The sequence below is a fragment of the Triticum urartu genome, chromosome 5A (genome assembly GCF_056163025.1).
Source record: "Triticum urartu cultivar PI428250 chromosome 5A, HENAU_Tu73, whole genome shotgun sequence".
NCBI lineage: Eukaryota > Viridiplantae > Streptophyta > Magnoliopsida > Poales > Poaceae > Triticum > Triticum urartu.
In genome coordinates this window covers 610,508,134-610,524,171 of record NC_141877.1, presented here as the reverse complement: position 1 = coordinate 610,524,171, position 16,038 = coordinate 610,508,134, and the positions used below count along the sequence as shown (strand labels likewise).

The 16,038-nt window shown below is 44.5% G+C and overlaps 4 protein-coding genes across 4 annotated transcripts; 1 reads left to right on the top strand and 3 right to left on the bottom strand.

Moving 5' to 3' along the window:
- The first annotated feature begins 341 nt into the window (after positions 1 to 341).
- LOC147973337 (uncharacterized) lies at positions 342 to 2,449 on the top strand. The gene is made up of 4 exons (XM_087524962.1): positions 342 to 738; positions 814 to 1,025; positions 1,118 to 2,068; positions 2,150 to 2,449. The coding sequence occupies exons 1-4, from the start codon at positions 342 to 344 to the stop codon at positions 2,447 to 2,449; spliced, it is 1,860 nt and encodes a 619-aa protein (XP_087381088.1).
- A 2,284-nt stretch (positions 2,450 to 4,733) lies between these two features.
- LOC147973336 (uncharacterized) lies at positions 4,734 to 5,934 on the bottom strand. The gene is made up of 3 exons (XM_087524961.1): positions 5,848 to 5,934; positions 5,572 to 5,721; positions 4,734 to 5,285 (listed from the first exon to the last, which is right to left on the bottom strand). Exons 1-3 carry the CDS (start codon positions 5,932 to 5,934, stop codon positions 4,734 to 4,736), a joined length of 789 nt encoding a protein of 262 aa, XP_087381087.1.
- A 1,232-nt stretch (positions 5,935 to 7,166) lies between these two features.
- LOC125506185 (germin-like protein 3-7) lies at positions 7,167 to 8,125 on the bottom strand. The gene has a single exon (XM_048671049.2). The coding sequence runs from the start codon at positions 8,035 to 8,037 to the stop codon at positions 7,345 to 7,347; it is 693 nt and encodes a 230-aa protein (XP_048527006.1). The 5' UTR covers positions 8,038 to 8,125; the 3' UTR covers positions 7,167 to 7,344.
- Positions 8,126 to 9,692: 1,567 nt separating this feature from the next.
- On the bottom strand, positions 9,693 to 15,177 carry LOC125511035 (exocyst complex component EXO84B). The gene is made up of 7 exons (XM_048676317.2): positions 14,726 to 15,177; positions 13,791 to 13,888; positions 12,000 to 13,041; positions 11,275 to 11,784; positions 10,453 to 10,641; positions 10,252 to 10,385; positions 9,693 to 10,109 (listed from the first exon to the last, which is right to left on the bottom strand). The coding sequence occupies exons 1-7, from the start codon at positions 14,921 to 14,923 to the stop codon at positions 9,947 to 9,949; spliced, it is 2,334 nt and encodes a 777-aa protein (XP_048532274.1). The 5' UTR covers positions 14,924 to 15,177; the 3' UTR covers positions 9,693 to 9,946.
- Positions 15,178 to 16,038: the final 861 nt, after the last annotated feature.

The following is a 16,038-nucleotide window of genomic DNA, read 5'->3' as shown; positions in this document are numbered from 1 at the left end:
ATGTTGGCATTAGTGATGAAGAAGAAGAGCCTGAAGGAGCTTTCAAACTAGCAAGTGGCAGGAAGAGAGTGTTGAAGAAGTCAAAGGATAGAGTATGGTTCAATGAGAAGCTTCCAGATCCACATGAACAGTTTTGTAAGGGATTGTGCTTCACCACTGTTTATGAGTTCAGAGATGCACTTAGGGATTTTCACATCAGGACTCTGAGGAATTTCCAGTATCACAGAAATGCCCCTGATAGGATTATTGTTTGGTGCTCAGAGAGAGCCCATGGATGTGATTTTCATATCAGTGCATCTAAGATAGCTCATGAAAAAACTTTCTGCATCAAGAAGTGTGATATGTTGCATACTTGTGGAGCATGTGCAGAGACCACAAAGGTTACTACAAAGTGGTTGTCCAAATCAGTACAACCAGCATTGAGAGAAGACATTAGATCTCCTGTGGATGCATTAGTAAAGAAGACTAAGACTAAATTCTCAGTTGATGTTTCAAGAAGTGTTGCATATAGGGTCAGGAGGAAGGCTGTTGGTGTAGTGCAGGGTGACCACAAGCAGCAGTACTTGAGGCTGAGGGATTATCTTCAAGCTGTTCTTGATACAAACCCTGGGAGCAGGTGTATTGTAACAACATTTGTTGACCCAGAAAACCCTGCACCCACTCCTAGATTCAAGTACATGTTCTACTGTTTGGCAGCTTCAAAGGAAGGGTTTCTTAATGGTTGTAGACCATTTATAGGTAAATATTTCCTGATTGTGTTGTACATATTTGTGTGTCAATTTTCTTCTGTAGCTAATGTGTGACTCCATCCAGGGCTTGATGGATGTTTCATCAAGTTAACCACTGGACAACAAATTCTTGCTGCCACAGGAAGGGATGGCAACAACAACATCTACCCTATAGCTTTTGGTGTGGTTGACAAGGAAGATGGAGACAGTTGGACTTGGTTTTTAACTCAGTTGAGATGTTGCATTGGTAGTGGCAACAAATTTGGAACATACACAATAATATCTAACAGGCAAAAGGTTAGAAACTAAATCATTGATCATAGTTGGTATAGTAATTCACTGAATTATGTGAGTGTGTTCATATGTAGATCTATTTTCTGAATGTACAGGGTTTACTTAAGGCAATAAATGAAGTGTTCCCTGATTCACCTCAAAGATTCTGTCTTAGGCACATATATGCCAACTTCCAATCAGCTGGTTACAGAAGCAAAGAACTAAAGAAGTGTGTTGACAAGGCTAGCTACTCTTATACTAGACATGGGCATGAATTAGGGATGGCAGAGCTGAAAGCACAGTGTGAGGATGCTTGGAAATGGCTTAAAAATATAGAAGTCTCTGCTTGGGCTAGGTATGCTATGGACCATACTTGCAAAACAGATCTAGTTATGAACAACCTTAGTGAAGTCTTCAACAAGATGATACTTGATGTAAGATCCAAACCAATAAGGACAATGTTTGAAGGGATCAGGACAAAGCAGATGATCAAGAGGCAACAGACTAGGGAGAAGTTACAGACTTGCAGGTGGACAATCACACCAAATTACTCAGAGATTCTAGAGGAGAATAAAAAATATGCCAAGTACTGCCAGGCTGGTAGAGCTGGTGAAACAATTTGGCAAGTAACAAGCAAAGAAAAGCAATATTGTGTGGACATGGCAACCTGCACATGTGACTGTAAGAGATGGAACATGACAGGTGTACCTTGCAGTCATGGCATATCTGCAATGACAAAGCAAAAGCTGCATCCTGAGGACTATGTGTCTGAATTCTTCAAGAAGCCATTGTACATGGAGACATACAAAGCAATTATTTACCCTGTCCCTAGTCCAGATTGCTGGCCTGATACAAACACTCAAGACATTCATCCTCCTGTGTTTAAAGAAAAGGCAGGCAAAAAGCAGACAGCAAGGAGGAAGGGAGAGTTTGAGGTTCCAGCTCCAAGAGACACAAGTAGGATGGGCACTATCACATGTGGAAACTGTGGTTTGGAAGGACAGAGGTATACAACATGCAACAAGACTCTGAAGCCTAGTCTTCAGATGAGGAAAAACAAACACCAGGTAATTATCAAGCTTGGAAAAAATCTCAAACATTTCTGAATGAGTACACTTTTAGAAATAAAAGTTGTCTTTGACATGCAGGAAAACAGGGCAGTTTACTCTGATATACCTGCTTCAAGAACCACATCAGTCCCTGTTGCAAGAGGTAGAAGAGGAGCACAAGCTTCATGTAGGCCTGCTACATCTCAACCAGGTCCTTCTACTTCTGCACCAGGCCCTACACCAAGAGCTAAAAGAGGTAGGACTACAGGTGGAGGGAGGATCCATGGATTCACTGCACCAAGAGCTGCAACCACTTCAGATATTCAAGTTGGGACCAAGAGGAAGAGGACCCCAAGCTCAAAATTGGCAGGCTACTTCTACTGCAGTGGTAACTACTGAAACCTGTCAGCTCAAATTTGGGAGGTTTTATGTGCACTTTCTTAATTTGTTTAGCACTTTCTGAATTTTTTGTGCACTTTTCTGAACCTGTCGTGCACTTTTCTGAACTTGTTGTGCACTATTTGAACCTGTCGTGCACTACCTGAACATGTCGTGCACTTCCTGAATTTGTGCATTTGTTTGAAAGCGTTTTGTTCACATAACTGTGGAAATGGGCCTCAGACTGGGCTCTCATATCGGACCACAGTCCACAAGCCTGCGTAGGTGTCTATAAAAAGACCCTAACCTGTCCTTTCCCGTACCACTAAAACCCTAGCCGCCAACATCACTACAACCCTACCTTAGCCACAAAGATGGATCCAAGCCTAGGAGAGGTTGTCGACGACCAGGAAGAGAGTTCTAGAGCAGCAAGAAGGGCCGCAAGAGCAGAAAGGAGGAGTGGTAGGGCTCAGGCACGTGAGCAACGCCAGAGGCTGGCTGCAACGATTATGGCAGCCCGCAACTCCCTCGACGTGTTGCAGTTCAAGGAGGTGTTCCCAGATGGAACAATCATCACCGATGAATTGATCATTTGGTGGGCTAGAGATAGGGCAACCTTCCATCGCTACCAAGTCACAAGGGCTAGGTGGAGCAGAATCCTTGATTCTGTGTCTTGAAATAGTTTAAGGTTAAGTTCTTCAATGTTATCTGAATTCTCCAAGTCTCTGGTTCTACTATGTATGTGATGATGTGTCTGAAATTTCTCTGAATGTATGCGCACTTGTATGCGTGGATTTGCATAATTGTGCTCTGAATCTATGCGCTTTTGTATGCGTGGATTTTCTGAATTTTCCGAATTTGTGCTCTGAATCTATGTGCATCTGTTGATTTTCTGAATTTGTGCTCTGAATGTATGTCAATTTCTCTGATTTTTCTCTAGAAACAGTATCTCAGTCAACAATATATGTTTTCACCACAAAATAACTACTGCACAACTTTCACCTAACATCACTTAACCAGCACAAGTTTCGGCACACAATAACTACTGCACAACTACCAACCTGTCAACTACTGCTGCACAAGTTTTACTTCTCCACTGCCTCACTCCACCTCTCTTTAACTACCCCCCCTCTTTCTTCAGCTACTCTACTCACATCACTCTACCTCACGACAACTTCACCTAGCTCAACACCACTGCACTCACCACTTCCTGCTCCAACCATGGCTGCTTCTTCCTCTTCTTCGGACCCATGGCTCAACCCATTCCCAACTGGCAAGGGATGGGTTGCCATGCTTTATGGTTCAGCGCGCGGCGATGACGACCTCTTCGTGGACTACATGAAAGTCGCCACAAGGTACACCAGCGTTCAAGATCTGGTGGATGGAGCGGACGAAGTGAGAAAGAAGGCGACGAGTGAGGAGAAGCAACGCATGGACCAGCAATATGGAAACCGAGGTAAGGGGATCCTGCCCATAGATACACTACTGTGGGCAATGAAAGAGGCGGGCTCTGCCGATGCTGGGCAGAGGCAGCGGTGGGCAGACCACCACTACGTCACCCCAGCACAATCTACGGCTGAAGCAAACGCAAACAAGCACCAAGACGAGGACGACGACCTCCAGATCATCGCACCACCATCACTGCAGGCTCGCCGCCACCCTCCTCCCATCATCTTCATCGATGAAGACGAAGATGAAGAAGAATAGGAGGTGCAGATGTTGGCAAATCATCCTACCGAAGTGAAGCAGGAGGTACGACGCTCAGGCCGCTTAGCAGGGACATGCGCCTAACTGAAACTGAATGTGAAACTATTTAGTTTCACATTCAGTTTCGTCAGTCTTATTCAGTGTTGGCTAGTTTCAGTTATCCTCAAACTATTTGGTGCTATCTATCTATGTAATGCTATGTATGTTGCATCCTTAGACAATTTGTGTTATCTATGCTACCTCCTGTGTAATGCAAGTTTCAGTTTCATTTTCATTTTCATTTCCAGTTTCAGTGTTGTTTGGTGTTACTAGATTAAAGTGTAAGTATTAGCAACAACTACCTAGCAGCAACAAATTGCAGTTGGAGATATAACAACATTTGGATAATATGGTTCAGGTGGCATTACAAATAGGATTATCTTAGAGCATTACAGATCAGGGGCATTACAGCACCCAACAACACAACCAAAATGATCTGAAACCATAGGAAGTTCATAGGGAGTTCATATTAATACTAAGATGCATATCTGCATCAGATTCTAGTACTAGGCCAGTTATATATAGGCCTCATATTCACTTACCAACCCTAGGTACCACTTCACTCCTCCATGACAACTTCTTTGATCTTGTCTAGCTTTTCTTTGCAGCCATGACCTGCCTTCAAGAGCTCAGCAATGATATGCTCCAGCTTCTTCTTCTCTTCTTTAAGGAGGTTTCTCTCAACTTGTATCTCCTTCATGGCTTTCCTGGTGTTTTGAATGATATCAGCTTGACTCTGCAGGATGCACCTTTGTTCTTTCTTGAGCTTAAGCTTCTTCATTTGAATCTCAATCTTTGCCTGCTCCTCAAGCTGATGCTTCTTCTCCTTAAGTTCATTGATTGCATGGCTTGTGTAATCCATGTCATGGGATTTCTTCCCATCCTGGTAATCAAACAGCTTGGATACATCATCCACAAGCTGACTGTACTGATTGCCAAGAGAATCCAGCTCCTTCTTCAGTTTCTCAACCTCTATCTCATGAGCCTCTTTGTCTTGCACTCTACCAAGGTTCTCCTCATGATACATATCCCAGAGCTTGGTTAAGCACCTTTGCAAAATCACAGACCAAGGGGCATCTACCCACTCTAAAACACCACAGTTCACACCATCCTAAAAATTCAGTTAAATTTAAAGTGAGCTTTATTCTTCATTAACATATTCACAATAACAAATCATAAACAGTACTCATATATGTAGCTACAATACACTAGCTAACTCTATGCTACAAATTATAAATCAGTGCTATGTTTCCATTGCTCTTTGCTGCTATTTGCTACAAGTACATAATTTAGACATAGCAATGTTCTTATAATTAATCAAAAATGAGAAAAACAGCAGCATTATTCAGAAAAGCACAAAAAGAATCAATCACAGCCATGACAACTTGGTTCATTACCTCAGTTGCACATCCTATGAATCTCCTGCCAGTGTCAGTGCCTTCAAATGCCACAAATTTGCCAGCCCTCTCCCTGTGCAGGATGCACCTACGATCAGATTCAGTCACAAGCCCAGAAAAGCTTGGATCTATCACAGTATCTGGAGTTTGCTGCAGCAGGAAACACATATATGTCAACTACAGCTCGCATACATGAACTTAAATGGAGAAATCCCTATCCTTCTTCAAACCCTAACCCTAGCAGAGGAGAGGAGAGGAGAGATTGAGCTGACTTACAAAATACTCCATATTCATGCTACTGAACTCGCTCATGTACTCATCATCATCGTCAGAGGTCTCGTTGCTGTTGGGCCACGACGGCATGGTCGCGGCGTCGCCGGAGTGCGAGAAGAAGAAGAGGAGCAGTGGAGAGCAGAGGAGCAGAGTGAGTCGGGGGAGAGTGAGGTGGTGAGGACGAGGAGCGAGCCGGTCGGCTAGGTTATGCCTGGTCCGACCGGGCCCGACCGACCCGCGTGGCTAACGGGCGGCAGGCAAGCGCCGTTAGCCGTTAGCGCGGCCGCCGTCCTGACCGGTGGGCCGGGTCTGTCAGAAAGTCGTTTAAAACGCTTCAAACGGTCATCAACGCGATGTGGTAGTTTTTTGTCACAAAATCAGCGCTAAACTGGAGTTTTTGGTCAGTTTTCAAAATGTGGTAGTTCTGTGGGACGAATACGTGAAATGTGGTAGTTTTTTGTCAATTACTCCTTCTAGACGCACGGCTCATCGGAGATTCGACGACGACTCTGGTCTGCAGCAGCAGCATCGCTTCAAAGGACAGGACACCAAGAACAATGAGTCGTTCACGGATCTGAATATGAATTTTTGCTACTCTGAATAAATAATGCAATTTTGTTCTCATAATCTCAAGTCCAAACGCCAAACTTGTTCTTACCCTCATTCTTGTCTAAAATGTATATGCTCAAGTCAACGCCACGTGGCCCTGACATGTGGGGACATGCTGTAAAATCAAATGTTTGACGTAAAATGCTGTAAAAATATGATATAGACTTGCTTGATCTAAACACTCCTACATTTATTTACGGATGGGGTACAATACAAACTTATTATTATTCCCTACGTCCCGTTTTACGTGTCTCGCACGTGGAGTACACCTGATATTTGCAAGAAAGTCCTTGTACTTTCAAACCTCTAAAAAAGGCCCTCATCTTCTTCCTTCCTCTGAAGCAAGAGGTAAAAGTTTGGTTTTAAATGAACCGAATTTGAATTTAAATTTTTTGAACTTATTTTTCCTTCTAAACCTGCGGATTGCTTATTTAAATCTTGCATGTTTCTGCAGTAGTGGATATCATTGACTAAGACGGAAGACTGAGACGCCTTCAACCTCCTATCTTCTAAAATTCAGGCTTCAGCATCTTCTTCATCACAGCAAGAGCCACATGGCTAGATCTCCTGGATGACCTTTTGGCTTAGCTATTGGCAGTGTTTGCTTATCGCTCTTGGTTTATGTTTCTTAGTTCCGGCCTGCGTGCCGAGGTTGTGGCATGTGAGCCCTGGAATGCTGCCTGGTGGCTTTATTTATAAAATCAGGCTGATGCTTTTCCTTGAAAAAAAACCTTAAATTTTATTGGCGCATTTAATATCCAATCAAAATTACATGAAACAGTGAAACAACTTTAGGTGTCCGTATTTACTGGTGTACAGTGTATATGTGTAACAATAAACCAATCAAGCTAACAACAGGTAGCTTCGACCGTGAAGCTCGTGCGTCGTTTTTTAAGTCCGGAACTTGGACTTGAGGAGCTTGATGATCTCGCCGTCGACCTGGAAGCTCTTGGAGAGGACGGCATCGGGGATCTCCGGGTCGGCGCCGAAGAGCGACGGCGCGGCAAGGACAACTCCGGGGAGCTGGCTGTTGAACACAGTGACGGCCCTGGCGGCCTCCTTGCCGGTGTTGAACTGGAAGTGCACCATGCCGCGCGGGATGACGAAGCTCTCGCCCTCCCGCACCACCTTGGAGTAGAAGGTGCCGGCGGTGCTGACGAACCCGACGAGCATCTGGCCGGTGACGACGTGCACGAGCTCGGCGGCGCGCGGGTGGCTGTGGAGCGGGTTGACGCCGCCGGGGGCGAGGTCGACGCGGTTGATGGAGACGCCGAGCGTGTTGAGCCCCGGGAAGGCCGCCACGTTGCCGGACGTGACGCTGGACCCGAACGGGCTCTCGGCCGCGTCGGCAGCGCCCGAGCGCGCCAGCCCCGCGAAGAAGAAGTCGTCGGAGACCACCGCCGACGCCGGCTTGCACGGGAACCCCGGGTACGATGGATGGTCGGCCGAGCCGTTGGTGGCCGCCGCCACGCAAAAGTCCTGCACCGGCTCCGGGTCTGCCGCGCACGCCGAGACGAGCGCGGCGACGGCCACGATCAACAGGAGCACCGGCGACGGCATGATCGAGACTCTGGAGCGCGCCATTGCCAACGAGATTTTTTTTAAAAAAAAAAGAGCCGATGAGGTTGTTGGCGCGTACGTGTTGTGGTACTGTGGTGAGGATGATCGGGGATGGGTGTATATATAACACGGGAGAGAAGAGTTGGGATGAAGGGAGGGAACAAATGTCAAAGGGGTTGAAGGGTTCAAAAGCTCACTAAAGTATCCCTTCATTTCGTACCGAGACGTGGACATGTCTTGTTGGAAGTTTCCGTGCATCGTCATCGGTAACTAATCGGGGACACACGCCATGACCAACGAAAATTCCCATTTTTTTGTGTTTTCTACAAAAATAAAAAATACACAAAGTTTTGCAAACAAAGCTTTACGTTTGGTGCAATTACATGAATTTTTGTGCCTCGTGAAAAAATAACAAATTCGGTGCAGTAAAGTGCTTTGCTCGTAGGCACAATTTTTTATCACTTGTTGAAGAACATGAACTAACACATTTTCACACGCAAATGTAATTGACATACTTGTTTCAAGATTTTTTTGAAATTTTAAAGTATATGTCTTCGGATTTTATTTTTTTCTAAACTAATTGGTGCAAAGTCCAACCGGGAGCACGGAATCCACGCACGCGTTATCGACGCCTTTTTTGCCACGGTCGCCCTGGCTAATTTGTTAGCTGCGGTTGGTGTTTGGCGCCAATCATCTAGATTCTTTTTTTGCAAGACGCTTTCAAATCCTAGTGCTTTGGCGACTGGAGACTGGTCGCGTGTTCATCATCGCCATCAGTGACGAACAACAGTGGCTTGACGTGCGAGCCAGGGTGACGAAGATTTTTGGTTGGTGGAGAGCGGAGGAGACCCGGTCGGCCAAAGAGGTTTCTTGTCTCTTCTCCAATTGATTGGAAGGTGAACTGAACCACGCGCACTCATGTCATGAAGTGCTCACCACATATACAAGCATGCCGGGTTTTTTTTCTTGTTGGCGGGAACACAAGCATACCGTTGAAGTGTCCAACCTTCTCTTTTGGTTCTACTGATTAGTGCACGAAACTGAATGCCACAGTTTTAAAAACCAGATCACTGGGGTCCTCCGTTCAGGTTTTCACCGACCGGACCGCCGGTTTGGTGGCTGGTTTTTTAAGCCATAAATAAGAATTTTTCTTTTTCTTTAATAACATAGTACAAACACACAGCGCATATCTACGCACATACACTTAACCCTATGAACACATATAAGCACTCTACCCGAGCACCTCCGAGAAACTAAGTCGGTACATCATCTTAAGATTGACGATGTCATCATAGATGCTTTCATAGTCGATAAGAACGTCTGCTCCCACTGAATGCACAACGCTGGAAGGCCTAGAATAGATCCAAGAAAATGAAGGCATATAATAAATTCAGAAAAATGCGAGCACCGGTGTCTAGTCTAAGACACTATCTTCCTAATCATCCTACCACAAGTTGGTCCGCATGAGATGTATCAAATATGCGAAGTTTCGATAGCTTGACAAGAAAATAGGCTAGGAAATTGAGCCGAGTAGGCCTGTTTTCCAGTCCATGCTGAATATACAAACTTTAACTCTCTTTTCCTCAGAAAATGAAAACCTCTCTTTCGCTGCAGAAAAAGAAAACTTGGCTCTCTTTTTGCGAAAAATATACAAACCTTAGCTCTGAACATTTGAACGATTGATGATTCAACAGAGGAACATATATTTTCCTCTTCTTATGCGATTCCAATGCAAATTATTTCTTTATCTATACTATACAGTCTATATACTCTATACTCACTGGGCTACAATCACAACTAGCTAGCTGCACAACAGATCACAGACCGGACACAGATACAGCAGAGAATGGATATATACAGATAAAGAGGAACACGTACTGCTTACACACGTACACCTATACTGCAAGGACCTGTATACTGAAGATGATGCGAGCTAGGAGCTGCCGTGGGACCTGGCCGATGACACAGACTGCGCCGAGACAGAGGCCGTCGGGCTGTGCACCTCCCTCTCCGAGTTGCCGGCCCGGGCCTTCCCGCTGATCCTGCTGATGTTGTCCTGCGCGATTTCAATGAACCAGTCGTCGCTCGGAAGCGCGCTGCAGCAGAGATTGGCAATGCTGCTATGTCAGATTCAGACACAAGTGCTAGTATCTCAAATTTAACTGGCTTGAACAGATTGTATTAGACACTGGGTCACTGGGATGGAATGTTGAAGTTGGATAAACAGTTAAAATTTACCTATCAGGATCCAATCCAGTAGCAGAGAATGCTGCCATCGCTCTATCGATTATGTTCAGTATGACAGTGTGCACGTGCCGGGACAAGAACCGGCCTTGCCCGAAAAGGATGACAAACTGCATGTCCAGGTAGAACTGGGAAAGAAAAATGTTTAAAAAAAATGGTACTAGCGTAATATTATGAGGCACAAAAGGAGCTTACCTGCTGAAGTCCAAGGGGGCCAAGGGCTCTTGGCCCCTCTTCGATTTCCTCCCAGAAGCTCTGGTCATCCGAGAGCCACAGTATGACTGTTTCAGTCAGCCGCATCATCAGCAACGTAGCAAACCTTTCCCTGCCAACAAACATCTCTGCGGCGATGCTCGCCATCCTGTTCAGTTTTGTGTATAATTCCTGCAATGTGGACTGCAGATGAGATACCGCAGAAGGAAATACTAGACGAGGTGCAGCTGACCACTCAAGCCTCATGACTTGTTATCTGAAATCTGGCAAAACACTAGTCTACCCAATTCCAAACACTTTCAAATGGCTAGCATTTCTGTAAGTCATTAAGGTAACAAATTTTCTCGAGATTCATCTTTCCTTCCAAAGATATTTGTAAAACAGACGGATAAGCAGCTCACCAAAACAGAACTAGAAGTAATATTTTGCCTTGATAAATTTCAAATATGATTTGTTTACAATTAGGTTGTTTATCCTAACATAAGGCTAAACACACAATAAAAATGTAACATCTAGGACTAGATACAATGCGTTTACTATATATACAAGCACAGAAAGTATCACTGGATCACAGATTCATGCATAATAGACTTATTCACCGTACAACTATCATTAAGAGTCAAACCGCCACTAAAATCTATCAAGAATCAACATTCTATGGAAGGTGGTCTTGCCAAAAATAAAATTCAACAGAAGATACAATAGCCAGCATGACGACACTTACCATGGTGGACCATGTTCTTCAAACTAATATTAAACCTAAGGTTTATCGATCAAGTTTTTAAGGGCAGAAACTTGTAGTACCTGAAAAATTAGAGATGGAACCCATTCTGTCTCTTCAGCATTATTGTCCATATTGATGTACATTTCTGCACTGAGATGGGTGTCACCTTCTTCTGTGAATATAAGATCAAGAGCATGCTGCCTGCAGAAACTATCTCTAAGTTTATCCACCATATGTTGCAGCTTCCTTTTCCATTCACGTTGCTCTGCACGGTTTTGCTTGTCTGGACCCCTTATACGCATACTACCCATGCTGGCCTGGTTTACAGATGAGAGCTTCATAGCTGCTCTAGGTAACAACTCCTCAGCAAGTAAGGATGCATTGGCTAACAATGCTAATTGCTGCTCCTCAGTCTCTGCCATGCGAATAATCTTATTTCCTAAACCTTCCAAATTTGCTTCATCATCCATTGAGCCTGGCAGTGCACTCACGAGCAAATCGACATATGTACTGAATATTTTCAGAAGCCCATCCATTGTAGAACCACCCAACTGCAAGCTAAGCAGTGGCCCAACATCCTCAAAGAAATCCTGCAAAAAATACCATTAATTATCATCGCATATGAATTCTACAAAAACAGAGCACAGTAATTATATTGTAAAAGAATTATTAAATCATATTAATAGTGTCTCTCGAAGCAAAACATAATAATTAATCAGCTGCCATATGCTTAAAGGGCGGGACAAAGATACCCCAATTAATGTAGCTTGAAAGTTGAATCATCTGACAATAAATAGATAGTTACCTGAACCATTGAATTGAACCGATGGGCACTGCTCGAGAGCTTCGGCTGGAGTGCCAAATTACCAGCAGATGCTCTAGCAAATGTTCTTATACCAGTTGGAGGATAGATTAGTGCCCAGTCATCAGCTGCCGCTAATGCAGAAGTACTCTCTTCGATTCTCCTCAAATTGGAATCTAATGCTTGCTCAACACAGGGTCTGAACTGTTTCAACAGAACTGCTGAAAGTGACAGACCACGAGCTTCTAACAAGGAGGTATAACCAAGTGCTATCTGAACGCACTCGGCAGCAGCTCTTAAGCCCCCAGCAGCTGCACAAGAGCCTAAAGCATGCCTCTTTACAAGCAAGGTAAACTCCATTGCCTGCTTAGTAGCCCAAGTAACTAGTTCAGAGGCATAAGATGGTTCATTACCAAACACTTCCATAGAGTCACTGAGAGCATTAGCTATGACAGAGAAAACTTGCTTTGCAAGAGACGCGGTGTAAGCCACACTATGTCCTGTGCTAGACGGACGTGTTGTTTGTATTTTGGACTGAAGCCTTTGGTTATGTGCACTGAGCAACAAACTATGAGCACGAGGTCCATCACCAAGTCGCTTGAGAGCAGAAGCTGCAGCACGAAGTTCAATGCCACAAGTAGAAGACTGGCAGGCAGCTTCAGCAAGCTGATCTGACAACTTTTGACGATTATCAGAGATAATCTCCTTCAAAGCAACAATGTCAGCTGTGGCAAGAGTCTGTTGCTTTTCTGCATCAACAGCAATTCTTTCTGCTTCATCCAGGGCATCCAGTGCTTCATCCACTCTTCTCTCAGCTAGCAAAACATCAAGCTTGTCGGGAAAATCTATATGCCATTTCTGTATTTCTGAAAGCTCCTGGTATTCAACAGTGGAGATGTTCTCTTCTGCGGAATCTTCAGGTCCCATAATCAAGGAATCAATCTGAATCCCTTCGGATAAACCATGAATTAGAGCTGACTCTGTATTTAGCAGATTTCTGATAGATAGCAGCTCCCTTTCAAGTTCAGATATCTCCTTTGATGTTCTGATAACCAGGAGAGTAGTTTTCAGACATTGTTTTTCAAAGTCATGGGTAGTAGGAAGGAAGAACACGGAAGTTGGGAGGTGACAGAATAGCAATAATAAGAAATTTCTCAAGTGTAAAAATATAATGCATGCCATATAAATTCATGATTTATGAATAGGATGTTGCCGTAAATGGACAAGAAAATAAGAAACACCATCCACTCAGAACAATAGAAGAACTGCTATTAAGAAATTGCTGGCTTCATGTCGTTCCCAAATATTCATTGGAAACATGGAATGTGGTTCTTTCATCCAAGAAGTTCTGTTAGGCATATAGTTGTATTGACCGTGCAGAACTTGAGAGACTATTAGCAGCAGGATATGCTAGGGCACAAACCATTTCAGAGAAATGGAAATAGGAGGAGGGGGGTAATTTATCAGGCACAATACTCCGCATTCCAGGAAGATACTCTGTTGGTTGAGATTAAATATCAACAGTTGACTTCACGCATGACAAATAGAACATACTTCCTCCGTTTCAGTTTACAAGTCATGCGCGTATACCTAGGTTGCCAATTTTATCACCCTAATATAAACTATAGAACACAAAAATTATACCGTTTGAAAATAGAACATTTCAAGTTTATATTGTATATTTTTTGTAATATATGACTTGTATTAGGTTGGTCAAATTGACGACCTAGGGGTACGCGCACGCCCTGTAAACTGAGAGAGAGGGAGTAATTAAGTGTATACACTTGAACGCACCTGATGAATGCAGCATAGTTAGCATATACACTTGTGCGCATCTCTTCAGCAGAAGCCTTCTTTAGATCTTGCAGATAGGAACACAGGTGCCTTATTTCCTGGCACAAATTATGAAAACATGAGGCATGGTTCATTTTCCAAAGCGTTTGGTGAACAATAATAGACATCAAAGCGCCACCACTAGAAATGGCCGTAAGAAGCACATGTGCATGACATGGTGCAGTTGCAAGAGTAGAACATTCCATAGTCCATACGTTAGTCCAGCAACAAAGTGTTCATTCACAAAACCTGATGTTACCTAAGAATCAAGATTGTTCACTAAACTTATGGGAGGAGTCGATCAGATAACCCAGTAACGGGGGAATCATAAACTGTCATTTGTTTCCGAGGTCTACCTTCAGTTGACCAAAAACATCCAACATCCAAATTTGGCTGCGTTAAGAAAGTACTACAGTATCTGTTAAGCATCCAACAGTGGCCCCAACCCATAACAATAGCCAATAGGTACAGGATCCTAACGCGTGATAGAAACAGAGTTTCTCACAGAACAGCTGCAGAATCGAAAGGTAACGCATAATAATTAGGTAAGAAGTTGCATTCCCTTTTCCATTTTTAGCCAGGCAGGGCTAACCGTCAGCTCCAAACCAACACACGTGCCCGCCCGCGGATTACCCCATGAGGAGCAGCACGGCATCCCTCTCTGCTTCGGTGGTGCCTCCTCCAAAGCTGCTCCACTAGGGCACTAAACCAAGAAAAAAAACTCGTCTCCCCCCTGGATCATGTCCTGCACAACGCAGCGGCAGCGCGATCGATGGCGATTTCTACCAGGAGGAACTCGCATCGACAGATAAGAAAGTACTACTACTATCTCGCGGAACACGGAAGAAAAAACTTCCCGGCGGGCGGTCTCTCCCATGAGGCACTGACTCGCTCACCTTCTCGGTCATGGTCTGGCACTTGGACTGCACGTACGAGTCGGGGTCGAACTTGTCGGTCTTGAAGATCTTGAGCTTGTCGGCGAGCTGCACCCCGGCGCCGACGCCGACGCCGCCCGCCGCCGCGGCGCCCGCCGGGAGCACGCCGGAGTGGCCGGCGGGGCGCGACCGCGACGACCTGGCGGCGCCCGACGCCATCAGAGGCCGGCCGTCGGGAGCTCAGCGACCCCTGGCGCGGGCGAAGAACGACGGGGCTCCCTCCCTCCCCGCGGGATCCAGAAGGTTCTAGAAGCGGGGACGGCGCGGCGGCCGCGTGTCTTTGATTCCTGCGACACACACACGAGGGGCTGGTTCGTTGGTCCGGGATTTTGGATTTTCTCGCTCGAGGTTTTTAGGCAGGGGAATGGCTTTGGGAATGGAGACCGGACAGCTGTGTGCCACAGGGGGAATGAAACTTGCGTGGGCAACTTGGCCGTTGTGTTCTCCGCGTGATCTTGAGAAACCTCCAATTAGGACCCACTGTTGAACGGGAAACCAGGGTTTATAAATGAAAAAGAAAATGGGAGTTTTTTTAACACAAATGATAAGTGCCACACGTCAGGTGCATGGCACTCCGGCTCTGTCGTTTTCGATGGCAATTTCAGCCACGCAAGGATGACAAATTTCCACTGACACGGTGCAAGTTTCTATAAAAAAAACTAAAACACAAAAGTTGCTATGCTTGGCAAATAAACTTGCCATCCTCATGTCACTAAATTTGGCGTCGAAAACGTTCAGAAATGTCATGTGCTCGTATCTGACGCCAGTATAATCCTTTTTAAAAGGAAATGAGAGCTTTTTTTGGAACAAAAGATAAATGAAGTTGAGGGGGCCAACTTCCATCGATTTGTGGCACGCACTCACATCAGACCAGAATAATCTGTCTGAAGCCAGACTTCAGAAAGTTTGACCGTATTTATATAAAAATATATCAACATTTATAATACTAAAGTTATGCAATTTAAAAATTAAATTCATGACACACAAGATATTGATTTCATATTGTGAATGTTGATTTTTTTTTCTTTATAAAATTGGTTAAACTTTATGAAGTTTTACTTCAGACAGATCTATATGCGAAGTAAAAAAGACCATAGGGAATATAAATCTGTTGCGCCTAATCTCTCCATGTAACACCCTTATGAAACTCACATTTCTCTGTCCAAAAGGGGTACCAAACAGGTTGTAGTATCTTCAACTGCCCATGACCTCTGTTTCAAGCAACTCTTCCTTCTTCTTTTGGCGGAGGTAAGTCTATGCTTGTAAATCTAATG